Raw genomic sequence first — 16,531 nt, forward strand, 5'->3', positions numbered from 1 at the left:
TATTCTTGTATATAGGAGCAGTATTATAGTAGTTATATTCTTGTATATAGGAGGCAGTATTATAGTAGTTATATTCTTGTATATAGGAGCAGTATTATAGTAGTTATATTCTTGTATATAGGAGCAGTATTATAGTAGTTATATTCTTGTATATAGGAGCAGTGTTATAGTAGTTATATTCTTGTATATAGGAGGCAGTATTATAGCAGTTATATTCTTGTATATAGGAGGCAGTATTATAGTAGTTATATTCTTGTATATAGGAGCAGTATTATAGTAGTTATATTCTTGTATATAGGAGCAGTATTATAGTAATTATATACTTGTACATAGTGGGCAGTATTATAGTAGCTGTAGTACTGCACATATGACACCTCACGTACCTGGCAGTGATCTCTGTGTGCGCTCACGGAATGAAGATCCTTCGAAAGACAAGGACAATGGTCAAATTCATAAAGACGATTCATCCTTTGTTTACAGAGATTCACAATTATAAAACTTGGCATAGATTCAATCTACTATTAATGGCCCAGACTAGGAGATCTCCGCCACCATTCACTACTATATAAGAGACATAACCGCCGCCATCATTCATCTCATTGAAATACACGACTAAAAACATTCAGCTTTTCCCTGGGCTGAGAAGAGAGAACAATGTTCTGTGTCAGACGACTCAGCACAGAGATCGACCCAGAAGTAAAGAGATTACATGAGGAGGAGGTTTGTTACAGTGTGTCACCCCAGTAGTAAGGTAATTACATGAGGAGGGGGTTTGTTACAGTGTGTCACCCCAGTAGTAAGGAGATTACACGAGGAGGAGGTCTTTTTATAGTGTGTCACCCCAGTAGTAAGGAGATTACATGAGGAGGAGGTTTGTTACAGTGTGTCACCCCAGGAGTAAGGTAATTACATGAGGAGGAGGTTTGTTACAGTGTGTCACCCCAGTAGTAAGGAGATTACATGAGGAGGGGTTTTGTTACAGTGTGTCACCCCAGCAGTAAGGAGATCACATGAGGAGGAGGTTTGTTACAGTGTGTCACCCCAGTAGTAAGGAGATAACATGAGTAGGAGGTTTGTTACACTGTGTCACCCCAGTAGTAAGGTGATTACATGAGGAGGAGGTTTATTACCGTGTGTCACCCCAGTAGTAAGGTGATTACATGAGGAGGAGGTTTGTTACAGTGTGTCACCCCAGTAGTAAGGTGATTACATGAGGAGGAGGTTTGTTACAGTGTGTCACCCCAGTAGTAAGGAGATTACATGAGGAGGAGGTTTGTTACAGTGTGTCACCCCAGTAGTATGGTGATTACATGAGGAGGAGGTTTGTTACAGTGTGTCACCCCAGTAGTAAGGAGATAACATGAGGAGGAGGTTTGTTACACTGTGTCACCCCAGTAGTAAGGAGATTTCATGAGGAGGAGGTTTGTTACAGTGTGCCACCCCAGTAGTAAGGTGATTACATGAGGAGGTTTGTTACAGTGTGTCACCCCAGGAGTAAGGTAATTACATGAGGAGGAGGTTTGTTACAGTGTGTCACCCCAGTAGTAAGGAGATTACATGAGGAGAAGGTTTGTTACACTGTGTCACCCCAGTAGTAAGGAGATTACATGAGGAGGAGGTTTGTTACAGTGTGTCACCCCAGGAGTAAGGTAATTACATGAGGAGGAGGTTTGTTACAGTGTGTCACCCCAGTAGTAAGGAGATTACATGAGGAGGGGTTTTGTTACAGTGTGTCACCCCAGCAGTAAGGAGATCTCATGAGGAGGAGGTTTGTTACAGTGTGTCACCCCAGTAGTAAGGTGATTACATGAGGAGGAGGTTTATTACCGTGTGTCACCCCAGTAGTAAGGTGATTACATGAGGAGGAGGTTTGTTACAGTGTGTCACCCCAGTAGTAAGGTGATTACATGAGGAGGGGTTTTGTTACAGTGTGTCACCCCAGTAGTATGGTGATTACATGAGGAGGAGGTTTGTTACAGTGTGTCACCCCAGTAGTAAGGTGATTACATGAGGAGGAGGTTTGTTACAGTGTGTCACCCCAGTAGTATGGTGATTACATGAGGAGGAGGTTTGTTACAGTGTGTCACCCCAGTAGTAAGGAGATAACATGAGGAGGAGGTTTGTTACACTGTGTCACCCCAGTAGTAAGGAGATTACATGAGGAGGAGGTTTGTTACAGTGTGTCACCCCAGTAGTAAGGAGATTACATGAGGAGGAGGTTTGTTACAGTGTGTCACCCCAGTAGTAAGGAGATTACATGAGGAGGAGGTTTGTTACAGTGTGTCACCCCAGTAGTAAGGTGATTACATGAGGAGGAGGTTTGTTACAGTGTGTCACCCCAGTAGTAAGGAGATTACATGAGGAGGAGGTTTGTTACAGTGTGTCACCCCAGTAGTATGGTGATTACATGAGGAGGAGGTTTGTTACAGTGTGTCACCCCAGTAGTAAGGAGATAACATGAGGAGGAGGTTTGTTACACTGTGTCACCCCAGTAGTAAGGAGATTTCATGAGGAGGAGGTTTGTTACAGTGTGCCACCCCAGTAGTAAGGTGATTACATGAGGAGGTTTGTTACAGTGTGTCACCCCAGGAGTAAGGTAATTACATGAGGAGGAGGTTTGTTACAGTGTGTCACCCCAGTAGTAAGGAGATTACATGAGGAGGAGGTTTGTTACACTGTGTCACCCCAGTAGTAAGGAGATTACATGAGGAGGAGGTTTGTTACAGTGTGTCACCCCAGGAGTAAGGTAATTACATGAGGAGGAGGTTTGTTACAGTGTGTCACCCCAGTAGTAAGGAGATTACATGAGGAGGGGTTTTGTTACAGTGTGTCACCCCAGCAGTAAGGAGATCTCATGAGGAGGAGGTTTGTTACAGTGTGTCACCCCAGTAGTAAGGTGATTACATGAGGAGGAGGTTTATTACCGTGTGTCACCCCAGAAGTAAGGTGATTACACGAGGAGGAGGTTTGTTACAGTGTGTCACCCCAGTAGTAAGGTGATTACATGAGGAGGGGTTTTGTTACAGTGTGTCACCCCAGTAGTATGGTGATTACATGAGGAGGAGGTTTGTTACAGTGTGTCACCCCAGTAGTAAGGTGATTACATGAGGAGGAGGTTTGTTACAGTGTGTCACCCCAGTAGTAAGGTGATTACATGAGGAGGGGTTTTGTTACAGTGTGTCACCCCAGCAGTAAGGAGATCACATGAGGAGGAGGTTTGTTACAGTGTGTCACCCCAGTAGTATGGTGATTACATGAGGAGGAGGTTTGTTACAGTGTGTCACCCCAGTAGTAAGGAGATAACATGAGGAGGAGGTTTGTTACACTGTGTCACCCCAGTAGTAAGGAGATTACATGAGGAGGAGGTTTGTTACAGTGTGTCACCCCAGTAGTAAGGAGATTACATGAGGAGGAGGTTTGTTACAGTGTGTCACCCCAGTAGTAAGGAGATTACATGAGGAGGAGGTTTGTTACAGTGTGTCACCCCAGTAGTAAGGAGATTACATGAGGAGGGGGTTTGTTACAGTGTGTCACCCCAGTAGTAAGGAGATTACATAAGGAGGAGGTTTGTTACAGTGTGTCACCCCAGTAGTAAGGTGATTACATAAGGAGGAGGTTTGTTACAGTGTGTCACCCCAGTAGTAAGGTGATTACATAAGGAGGAGGTTTGTTACAGTGTGTCACCCCAGCAGTAATAAGGGGCGAGACAATAGACGTGGTCAAGGGGCAAAACTAGCTTTCGACTAGGGTGGCAAAAATCCTTGCACCAGCCCTGTAAAAAGGGTAAATTAAATGGTACAGGGGGTGATTAAGGAGGGGAATAAAATGGCACCGGGGGGGGGGGGGGAATAAAGGGGGAGGTGAAATGGCACAGGGAGTGAATAAAGGGGGGGGATGGAATGGCATGAGGTGGGGGGGGATAAAAGGAAAGAAATGGCACAGAGGTCAATAAAGGGACAAGCAAAGCAGAAGAGGGGATCAAAGGGGTGATAAAGTGGCACAGGGGGTGATGAAGAGGATGATGAAATGACATAGATGGGTAGCAGACACATTTTGGATGCTGATACTAGTATCCTGTCGTGTGTTGTAGGATGTGATAGGTGTAGCTGACGGTACGGCGATGGGTCTGTCACCAAACTATGCCCGTCCGATCAGCAGAAAGGTATGGAAAGCTCGTCCTTTAATTGAAGCATTACACTATGGAGCCATAGGGAAGCCACGTGGCACCATACAGGCTCAGTACACGTGGCCCTTACACCTGGGTGGGGACTTACCTCTTGTAGGCGGTCGATATACATCCGGCAGGTCTCCAGGTCACAGTCTCCTCGTACCACAATGATCCCTAGAGGAATGGCTGCAGGAGAGAGAAGAGTCCGGTAGGTGTAGGCACAATGGAACATGGACTAGAATGGTGATTCCCAAGCAGGGTGCCTCCAGCTGTTGCAAAACTACAGCTCCCAGCATGCCCTGACAGCCTTCGGCTGTCCGGGCATGCTGGGAGTTGTAGTTTTGCTACAGCTAGAGGCCCCCTGCTTGGGAATCACTAGACTAGAAAATGCAACATTCTAATACTACATATCAATTTATCATCGTTTGTAAGATCTCTGCTTGCTGTCTGACTAGAGGCTGAAAACATATCTAGATCATGTCAATAGATAAGAGTCCTGGCCTTCGTTTTCAGGGCATGCTGGGAGTTGTAGTTTGGCAACAGCTGGAGATACCCTGCTTGGGAAACGCCAGATTAGAAAATGTAACATTCTAATACAACGTATCAATTCATCATCCTTTTCAAGATCTCTGCTTGCTGTCTCTGACTAGAGGCTGAAAGCATGTCTAGAACATGTCAACAGAGAAGAGTCTTGGCCTTTGGCTGTCCCGGGCATGCTGGGAGTTGTAGTTTTGCAACAGCTGGAGGCACCCTGCTTGGGAAACACTGGCCTAGAAAATGCAACATTCTAATACAACGTATCAATTTCTCGTCTTCAAGATCTCTGCTTGCTGTCTGACTAGAGGCTGAAAACAAATCTAGGTCAGGTTAATAGAGAAGAGTCTTGGCCTTTGGCTGTCTGGGCATGCTGGGAGTTGTAGTTTGGTAACAGCTGGAGATACCCTGCTTGGGAAACGCCAGATTAGAAAATGTAACATTCTAATACAACGTATCAATTCATCATCCTTTTCAAGATCTCTGCTTGCTGTCTCTGACTAGAGGCTGAAAGCATGTCTAGAACATGTCAACAGAGAAGAGTCTTGGCCTTTGGCTGTCCCGGGCATGCTGGGAGTTGTAGTTTTGCAACAGCTGGAGGCACCCTGCTTGGGAAACACTGGCCTAGAAAATGCAACATTCTAATACAACGTATCAATTTCTCGTCTTCAAGATCTCTGCTTGCTGTCTGACTAGAGGCTGAAAACAAATCTAGGTCAGGTTAATAGAAAAGAGTCTTGGCCTTTGGCTGTCTGGGCATGCTGGGAGTTGTAGTTTGGCAACAGCTGGAGGTACCCAAATTGGGAAACACTGGCCTAGAAAAATGTAGCATTCTAATACAACGTATCAATTCATCATCCTTTTCAAGATCTCTGCTTGCTGTCTCTGACTATAGGCTGAAAACATATCTAGATCATGTCAATAGAAAAAGAGTCCTGTCCTTCGGTTGTCAGGGCATGCTGGAAGTTGTAGTTTTGCCACAGCTGGAGGCACCCTGCTTGGGAGACGCCAGACTAGAAAATGTAACACAATAATACAACGTATAAATTCCTCATCCTTTTCGAGATCTCTGCTTGCTGTCTCTGACTAGGGACTGAAAGCATGTCTAGAACGTCAATAGAGAAGAGTCTTGGCCTTTGGCTGTCCGGGCATGCTGGGAGTTGTAGTTTTGCAACAGCTGGAGACACCCTGCTTGGGAAACATGGACTGGAAAATGTAACTATCTAATATACCATATCAATTCCTCATCTTTTCAAGATCTCTGCTTGCTGTCTTTGACTAGAGGCTGAAAACATGTCTTCACATATGATGTGTGAATATATATATATATATATATATATATATATATATACATATTACTCTTCTCACTCTACCCGCTGCTGTTTTTAATTTTGTCCTCGCCGTACGGTCCAGTGATCTCGCAGCGCAGATTTTAATCATCCTCGCCGCCTGCCATCTCCTCCTCATTGTTATCGTCAGGCCCGGAGATGAAGGTCCTAATTGCTTTAATTACAACTGAAACGCGTCGTCCGGGTGTGGAGACATCGCAGACGCGTTTTGAGTTTGGATGAGTCAGAAGGAGGAGGAGGACATGATGTATGGGCTGATTAAAGGGCATTCCAATAACACAGAGACAAGGGGGGAGATTTATCAAGACCTCTCTGCAGGAAAAGTAACTGAGTTGCCCATAGCAACCAATGACATCTCTTTCATTTTTAAGAGGCCTTTTCAAAAATGAAAGAAGCGATCTGATTGGTTGCTATGGGCACCTCAGCAGCTTTTCCTTTGGACAGGATTTGATAAATCTCCCCCCAGATCCACAGTCCTCGTCCATCACAATGTTATTGATCCTCCTCATCCCTTAATTATATTTGTTTCTAGGAAAGTGACCATTATTACAGGGGTGACAATCTGCCTAGCATACACTATTATGGTACATACATTACTGATCCTGTACTGATCCTGAGTTATATCCTGTATTATACTCCAGCGCTGTACTCACTATTCTGCTGGTGAGGTCACTGTGTACATACATTACATTACTGATCCTGTACTGATCCTGAGTTATATCCTGTATTATACTCCAGAGCTGTACTCACTATTCTGCTGGTGAGGTCACTGTGTACATACATTACATTACTTATCCTGTACTGATCCTGAGTTATATCCTGTATTATACTCCAGAGCTGTACTCACTATTCTGCTGGTGAGGTCACTGTGTACATACATTACATTACTTATCCTGTACTGATCCTGAGTTATATCCTGTATTATACTCCAGAGCTGTACTCACTATTCTGCTGGTGAGGTCACTGTGTACATACATTACATTACTTATCCTGTACTGATCCTGAGTTATATCCTGTATTATACTCCAGAGCTGTACTCACTATTCTGCTGGTGAGGTCACTGTGTACATACATTACATTACTTATCCTGTACTGATCCTGAGTTATATCCTGTATTATACTCCAGAGCTGTACTCACTATTCTGCTGGTGAGGTCACTGTGTACATACATTACATTACTGATCCTGTACTGATCCTGAGTTATATCCTGTATTATACTCCAGAGCTGTACTCACTATTCTGCTGGTGAGGTCACTGTGTACATACATTACATTACTTATCCTGTACTGATCCTGAGTTATATCCTGTATTATACTCCAGAGCTGTACTCACTATTCTGCTGGTGAGGTCACTGTGTACATACATTACATTACTTATCCTGTACTGATCCAGAGTTATATCCTGTATTATACTTCAGAGCTGCACTCACTATTCTGCTGGTGAGGTCACTGTGTACATATATTATATTACTTATCCTGTACTGATCCTGAGTTATATCCTGTATTATACCCCAGAGCTGTACTCACTATTCTGCTGGTGGGGTCACTGTGTACATACATTACATTACTTATCCTGTACTGATCCTGAGTTATATCCTGTATTATACTCCAGAGCTGTACTCACTATTCTGCTGGTGAGGTCACTGTGTACATATATTACATTACTTATCCTGTACTGATCCTGAGTTATATTCTGTATTATACTCCAGAGCTGTACTCACTATTCTGCTGGTGAGGTCACTGTGTACATACATTACATTACTGATCCTGTACTGATCCTGAGTTATATCCTGTATTATACTCCAGATCTGTACTCACTATTCTGCTGGTGAGGTCACTGTGTACATACATTACATTACTGATCCTGAGTTATATCCTGTATTATACTCCAGAGCTGTACTCACTATTCTGCTGGTGGGGTCACTGTGTACATACATTACATTACTTATCCTGTACTGATCCTGAGTTATATCCTGTATTATACTCCAGAGCTGTACTCACTATTCTGCTGGTGAGGTCACTGTGTACATACATTACATTACTTATCCTGTACTGATCCTGAGTTATATCCTGTATTATACTCCAGAGCTGCACTCACTATTCTGCTGGTGAGGTCACTGTGTACATACAATACATTACTTATCCTGTACTGATCCTGAGTTATATCCTGTATTATACTCCAGAGCTGTACTCACTATTCTGCTGGTGAGGTCCCTGTGTACATACATTACATTACTTATCCTGTACTGAGCCTGAGTTATATCCTGTATTATACTCCAGAGCTGTACTCACTATTCTGCTGGTGGGGTCACTGTGTACATACATTACATTACTTATCCTGTACTGATCCTGAGTTATATCCTGTATTATACTCCAGAGCTGTACTCACTATTCTGCTGGTGAGGTCCCTGTGTACATACATTACATTACTTATCCTGTACTGATCCGGAGTTATATCCTGTATTATACTCCAGAGCTGTACTCACTATTCTGCTGGTGAGGTCACTGTGTACATACATTACATTACTTATCCTGTACTGATCCGGAGTTATATCCTGTATTATACTCCCAGTGATTTTATGGAGTGTAGTGAGCATGCTTGGTAACCAGCAGGGAGATGGAGGAGAAGATCCGCTCTCCCAATCAGCTAAAGTCTATAGATTTATCCGGAGAATTTCCACTTTTAATCAAACTCTGCAGTCACGGCTGGTGTCTGTGCGACATGGGAACAGGTACACGGCTTCACATGTGATCGCACACTGAGTCCTGCGGCATGGCTGCTGCGGCGCTGCTTGTACCTCTCCAGTCACTATGAATAATGAGTACAGGGGATGATCACGACTCTATTAAACTGTTATCAGCCGCTCTGATTAATGACTTCTACCGTCACCCATAGAGGGACTTCATTACGCGCCGAGGACTGGCGGCATGCAGGGATGGCGGTGCCCCAGCTGGGTTTGGTACATGTTACAAAGCAATTAAGTTGTGTATAGCTGCGGGGGGGAGTGGAGGAGGGGGGGGGGGGGTGTTGTAAGGGGTAATATAACTTTCCTATGGGTTTTATTATGTTCAGTCGTCAAGTGGCGCTTGCTACTGCGTAACCTGCTCGAAACAGCATGACCGGCGTTCTGGGCTCGTTTAGCGTTGACTGAACACGGGCGGCTCTGCATACATTAGCGCTGTACAGTAAATAAAGCTGAACAATTGCATAATTAAAACTCGTACAGCTTTATAATACACTTGTTTATTATTTTCCTACTACTGTTAGATGCTTGTGACAGCACTTTCTGTTTTTTTCACGCTGCCCGTCACCATCACCATGTGTGGCTTCAAGTCTTCACTCACTTCAGTCTTAATAGTTGCAGTCATGTGTATATGTGCGATACCTGATGTGGGTGGTGATTTAGATGCACAAAATGTCCATATGACACCTCCTGTTTTTTTCGAGTTGTGTATCATGTATACAGTGGGGAAAAAAAGTATTTAGTCAGCCACCAATTGTGCACGTTCTCCCACTTATAAAGATGAGAGGCTGTAATTATCATCATAGGTTATAACCTCAACTATGAGAGACAGAATGAGAAAAAAAATCCATAAAATCACATTGTCTGATTTTTATAGAATTTATTTGCAAATTATGGTGGAAAATAAGTATTTGGTCACCTACAAACAAGCAAGATTTCTGGCTCACAGACCTGTAACTTCTCCTTTAAGAGTCTCCTCTGTCCTCCACTCGTTACCTGTATTAATGACTCCTGTTTGAACTTGTTATCAGTATAAAAGACACCTGTCCACAACCTCAAACAGTCACACTCCAAACTCCACTATGGCCAAGACCAAAGAGCTGTCGAAGGACACCAGAAACAAAATTGTAGACCTGCACCAGGCTGGGAAGACTGAATCTGCAATAGGCAAGCAGCTTGGTGTGAAGAAATCAACTGTGGGAGCAATTATTAGAAAATGGAAGACATATAAGACCACTGATAATCTCCCTCGATCTGGGGCTCCACGCAAGATCTCACCCCGTGGTGTCAAAATGGTCACAAGAACGGTGAGCAAAAATCCCAGAACCACACAGGGGGAGCTAGTGAATCACCTGCAAGGAGCTGGGACCAAAGTAACAAAGGCTGCCATCAGTAACACACTATGCCGCCAGGGACTCAAATCATGCAGTGCCAGATGTGTCCCCCTGCTTAAGCCAGTACATGTCCGGGCCTGTCTGAAGTTTGCTAGAGAGCATTTGTGTGATCCAGAAGAGTATTGGGAGAATGTCATATGGTCAGATGAAACCAAAGTAGAACTTTTTGGTAAAAACTCAACTCGTTCTGTTTGGAGAAGAAAGAATGCTGAGTTGCATCCAAAGAACACCATACCTACTGTGAAGCATGGGGAAGGAAACATCATGCTTTGGGGCTGTTTTTCTGCTATAGGACCAGGAAGACTGATCCGTGTAAAGGAAATAATGAATGTGGCCATGTATCGTGAGATTTTGAGTGAAAACCTCCTTCCATCAGCAAGGGCATTGGAGATGAAATGTGGCTGGGTCTTTCAGCATGACAATGATCCCAAAAACACCACCTGGGCAACAAAGGAGTGGCTTTGCAAGAAGCATTTCAAGGTCCTGCAGTGGCCTAGCCAGTCTCCAGATCTCAACCCCATAGAAAACCTTTGGAGGGAGTTGAAAGTCTGTGTTGCCCAGCGACAGCCCCAAAACATCACTGCTCTAGAGGAGATCTGCATGGAGGAATGGGCCTAAATACCAGCAACAGTGTGTGAGAACCTTGTGAAGACTTAGAGAAAATGTTTGACCTCTGTCATTGCCAACAAAGGGTTATAACAAAGTATTGAGATGAACTTTTGTTATTGACCAAATTCTTATTTGCAAATAAATTCTTTAAAAATCAGACAATGTGATTATATGGATTTTTTTTCTCATTCTGTCTCTCATAGTTGAGGTTATAACCTATGATGAAAATTACAGGAGCCTCTCATATTTTTAAGTGGGAGAACGTGCACAATTGGTGGCTGACTAAATACTTTTTTGCCTCACTGTACAATATGTGGTTTCATGTCTCCACTCACTTCAGGTTTAATAGTTGCAGTCATGTGTATATATGTGGCAAAATGAATGCAGATAGTGATTTAAATCCACAAAAAGTCCATATGACCCTTTCTCATTTTTATTTGAGTTTTTATCTGTTTACAATATGTGGGGTTATGTCTTCAATCACTTCAAGCATAATAGTTGCAGTCATGTATATACACTGCTCAAAAAAATAAAGTGAACACTAAGATAACACATCCTAGATCAGAATGAATGAACTAATCGTATGAAATACTTTCCTCTTTACATAGTTGAATGCGCTGACAACAAAATCACACAAAAATTATCAATGGAAATCAAATGTATGAACCCCTGGAGGTCTGGATATGGAGTCACACTCAAAATCACAGAGGAAAACCCCACTACAGGCTGATCCAACTTTATATAATGTCCTTAATACAAGTCCCAATGAGGCTCAGTAGTGTGTGTGGCCTCCACGTGCCCGTATGACCTCCCTACAACGCCTGGGCATGATCCTGATGAGGTGGTGGATGGTCTCCTGAGGGATGTCCTCCCAGACCTGGACTAAAGCATCCGCCAACTCCTGGACAGTCTGTGGTGGATGGAGCAAGACGTCCCAGATGTGCTCAATCGGATTCAGTGGAACGGGCGGCCAGTCCATAGCATCAATGCCTTCCTCTTGCAGGAACTGCTGACACACTCTAGCCACATGAGGTCTAGCATTGTCTTGTATTAGGAGGAACCCAGGGCCAACCACACCAGCATATGGTCTCACAAGGGGTCTGAGGATCTCATCTCGGTACCTAATGGCTGTCAGGCTACCTCTGGAGGCACATGGAGGGCTGTGCGGCCCCCAAAGAAATGCCACCCCACACCATTCCTGACCCACCACCAAACCGGTCATGCTGGAGGACCTTGCAGGCAGCAGAACGTTCTCCACGGCATCTCCTGACTATGTCACGACTGTCACATGTGCTCAGTGTGAACCTGCTTTCATCTGTGAGGAGCACCGGGCTCCAGTGGTGAATTTGCCAATCTTGCTGTTCTCTGGCAATGCCAAACGTCCTGCACGGTGTTGGGCTGTAAGCACAACCCCCACCTGTGGATGTCAGGCCCTCATACCACCCTCATGGAGTCTGTTTCTGACCGTTTGAGTGGACACATGCACATTTGTGGCCTGCTGGAGGTCATTTTGCAGGGCTCTGGCAGTGCTCCTCCTGCTCCTCCATGCACAAAGGCAGAAGTAGCGGTCCTGCAGCTCGGTTGTTGTCCTCCTACGGCCTCCTCCACGTCTCCTGATGTACTGGCCTGTCTCCTGGTAGCGCCTCCATGCTCTGGACACTACGCTGACAGACACAGCAAACCTTCTTGCCACAGCTCGCATTGATGTGCCATCCTGGATGAGCTGCACTACCTGAGCCACTTGTGTGGGTTGTAGACTCTGTCTCATGCTACCACTAGAGTGAAAGCACCGCCAGCATTCAAAAGTGACCAAAACATCAGCCAGGAAGCATAGGAACTGAGAAGTGGTCTGTGGTCACCATCTGCACAACCGTTCCTTTATTTGGGGTGTCTTGTTAATTGCCTATAATTTCCACCTGTTGTCTGTTCCATGTGAAATTGATTATCAATGTTCTTCCTGAGTGGACAGTGGGATTTCACACAACTGTCAGTGACTTGGAGTTACATTGTGTTGTTTCAGTGTTCCCTTTATGTTTTTGAGCAGTGTGTGTTTTCTAAATTGATGCGGATGGTAGCTTAGAGCCACAAAATGTTGATATGTGTGAAAATTGATGCCGAAGGTGACACAGAACCAAAAAATGTTCCCATGATAATTCCCGTGTTTACTCCAGTTGTCTATCATTGTTACCACATGTGGGTTTGTGGCTACACTCACATCAATCTTAATAGTTGCAGTCATGTGTGTGTGTAAAAATGGATGCAGAAGGTGATTTATATTCCCAAAATGTCCACATGGCATTAAGTGTTTTTACTTAAAGGGGTACTCCGCTGAAAATCTTTTTTCTTTTAAATCAACTGGTGGCAGAAAGTTAAACATATTTGTAAATTACTTCTATTAAAAAATCTTAATCCTTCCTGTACTTATTAGCTGCTGAATACGACAGAGGAAATTCTTTTCTTTTTGGAATGCTCTCTGACGACATCACGAGCACAGTTCTCTCTGCTGACGTTATTATAATAAAAATAACGCTTTATTTATTGTTGTCCTTAGTGGGATTTGAACCCAAGTCCCCAGCACTGCAAGGCAGCAGTGCTAATCACTGAGCCACCATGCTGCCCTTAGCATACATCTGCTATGCATGGTTGCTAAAATGGACAGAGATGTCAGCAGAGAGCACTGTGCTCGTGATGTCAGCAGTGTTCCAAAAATATAGGAATTTCCTCTGTAGCATTCAGCAGCTAATAAGTACTGGAAGGATTAAGATTTTTTAATAGAAGTAATTTACAAATATGTTTAACTTTCTGCCACCAGTTGATTTAAAAGAAAAAAGGTTTTCACCGGAGTACCCCTTTAAGTTGTCGATCATTGTTGCCACGTGTGGTTTGTGTCTTCCCTCACTTCAATCTTAATAGTTACAGTTATGCGTATGTCTAAAAAAATTGATGTGGGTGGTGATTTATAGTCACAAAATGTCCATATGTCTTTTACAGCTTTTATTCAAGTTTCCTATGAGCCTTCCCACATGTGGGTTCATGTCCTCAGTCACATCTATCTTAATAGTTGCAGTTGTGTTGTATATGTGTGAACATTGATCCTTACCACATGTGGGTTCATGTCCTCAGTCACATCTATCTTAATAGTTGCAGTTGTGTTGTATATGTGTGAACATTGATCCTTACCACATGTGGGTTCATGTCCTCAGTCACATCTAACTTAATAGTTGCAGTTGTGTTGTATATGTGTGAACATTGATGTGGATTTAGATGCACAAAATGACCAAATGACAAAACATCCTTATCTTAATAGTTGCAGTTGTGTGTGTACGTGTGTGCATCAAATATTAACGTGGATGTTGACTTGGATATGTAATGTCCCACGACGGCGGATGAGCACTGCTGTCTTTATTGCTTTTATTAATAGGTCACAAATGTTAATGTCTGACAACACAGACACGCTGCAGAGATCACACAAAGCTCGCACACAGGTTACACCACAGCGCCACCTACTGGCCAAAGTGTATTGTAGTGTTTTTCCACAGGAAGTAGGGAGAAAAATGTTAAAGGGGTAGTCCAGTGGTGAAAAACGTATCCCCTATCCTAAGGATAGGGGATAAGTTTGAGATTGCGGGGGGTCCGACCGCTGGGGCCCCCTGCGACCTCACTGTACGGGGGCCAGGCTCTCCGGCCAGATAGCGGGTGTCGACCTCCGCACGAAGCGGCGGCCGACACGCCCCCTCAATACATCTCTTTGGCAGAGCCGGAGATTGCCGGAGATTGCCGAAGGCAGCGCTTCGGCTCTGCCATAGAGTTGTATTGAGGGGGCGTGTCGGCCGCCGCTTCGTGCGGAGGTCGACACGCCCCCTTCCGGCGGGCTGTCGGGGCTCCGTATAGGAGATCGCAGGGGGCCCCAGCGGTCGGACCCCCCGCGATCTCAAACTTATCCCCTATCCTTAGGATAGGGGATAAGTTGTTCACCACTGGGTCACCACTGGACTACTCCTTTAAGTTGCCTTTAAAAGCCAAAGCGCAGGTCTATATAAACCCTGCTCACTTGTCCTGGAGTTGAGTACCAAAAGAGTTGTTGAGTTAAAGGAGGCCCCAGCGGCCTCCCCCCCTGAGATCAGACATCTTATCACCTATCCTTTGGATAAGGAATAAGATGTCTAGGGGTGGAGTACCCCTTTAAGACCCAGAGAAAGATCAAGCTGCACTTTCACTTAGCCTATTCCATGCTGCCAGGGTGTCCACTACAGAGTCAAGAGAGCATCCAGGAGAAGTTTGAAGGGCCTGATTGCAAACAAAGAAAGCCGGACATCTTTTGCCTGGAGTTCCTGGTTTGGTTGTTCAGACCAATTACGGGGGATACCCACCTGGATGCGCCAGCAGGAACGCGTGTAAGCAGGGCCAAGCAGTTGGTGTGGAATCCTGGGCTAATTCTACATAAGTACCTCAGCTACACGCTAAAGAACCCACACAAGTTATAGTCGTATCCAAAGAGTCAAGGAACAAGTCCGGCTATACTGTAAAATAGGGACCAAGAGAAGTCCTGGGATAGACCGGTGAAGTGAAAAAAACTGTGACCCGTAGCCGAATGTGACCTGAGCTCCTGAGCTCAGCGCTCTCAGCCCTTCTCAGTGCTGATCACTGTTAGGGGTTAGGATTAGGGTTACGATTAGGGTTTAGGATTAGGTGTTAGGATTAGGAGTTAGGATTAGGGGATAGGGTTTAGGATTAAAGGTTAGGATTAGGGGTTTGGATTAGGGGTTAGGATTAGGGGTTAGGGTTAGGATTAGGGGATAGGGTTTAGGATTAAAGGTTAGGATTAGGGGTTTGGATTAGGGGTTAGGATTAGGGCATAGGGTTTAGGATTAAAGGTTAGGATTAGGGGTTTGGATTAGGGGTTAGGATTAGGGGATAGGGTTTAGGAATAAAGGTTAGGATTAGGGGTTAGGATTAGGGATAAGGGTTAGGATTAGAGGTTAGGATTAGGGGTTAGGATTAGGAGGTGAGGGTTAGGATTAGGGGTAAGGGTTAGGATTAAGGGCTAGGATTAGGGGATAGGGTTTAGGATTAAAGGTTAGGATTAGGGGTTAGGATTAGGGGTTAGGATTTAGGTTAGGATTAGGGGTTAGGGTTAGGGGTTAGCATTAGGGGTTAGGGTTACAATTAGGGGTAAGGGTTAGGATTAGGGGTAAGGGTTAGGATTAGGGATAGGGGTTAGAATTAGGGATAGGGGTTAGGAATAGAGGCTAGGATTAGGTTTAGGGATTAGTGTTAGGATTAGGGTTAAGGTTAGGATAAGGGGTAAGGATTATGGTTAGGATTAGTGTTAGGGGTTAGGATTAGGGTTATCATGAGGGTTTAGGATTTGGGGTTATGATTAGGGTTAGGAGTTAGGATTAGGGGTTAGGATTAGGGTTAGGATAAAGGGTTAGGATTAGGGATAAGGGTTAGGATTAGTGTTAGGGTTAGGATTAGGGATAGAGTTAGGGTAAGTGTTAGGGGTACGGGAGTGAGAGGGAGCCGGCTGTAAAGCAGAAGTGTGTCCCTGTGCAGAGGGTCACATTCCTCTACAGGGACACAGCTTTCTTCATTACACCGGACGTCGTACACCCAGAAAGAGACGGAGCTGCACTTTCACTTATCCTATTCCATGCTGCCAGGGTGTCCACTACAGAGTCAGGGAGCATCCAGGAGAAGTTTCATGGGCCTGATTGCAAACTAAGAAAACGGG

General features: G+C 44.5%; 1 protein-coding gene across 7 annotated transcripts in view; it reads right to left on the reverse strand.

The window, feature by feature from the left end:
- DGKI (diacylglycerol kinase iota) overlaps positions 1 to 16,531 on the reverse strand; it is a 311,383-nt gene that overhangs the window by 66,820 nt on the left and 228,032 nt on the right. For all 7 annotated transcript variants that reach the window (XM_056517740.1, XM_056517742.1, XM_056517741.1 and 4 more), the window contains 2 exons: positions 4,275 to 4,354; positions 384 to 422 (listed from right to left, as the gene is read on the reverse strand). In XM_056517740.1, coding sequence (XP_056373715.1) covers positions 384 to 422; positions 4,275 to 4,354 — 119 coding nt within the window. The remainder of the gene's footprint in view (positions 1 to 383; positions 423 to 4,274; positions 4,355 to 16,531) is intronic.

Source organism: Hyla sarda, chromosome 4, assembly GCF_029499605.1.
Source record: "Hyla sarda isolate aHylSar1 chromosome 4, aHylSar1.hap1, whole genome shotgun sequence".
Taxonomy (NCBI): Eukaryota; Metazoa; Chordata; class Amphibia; order Anura; family Hylidae; genus Hyla; species Hyla sarda.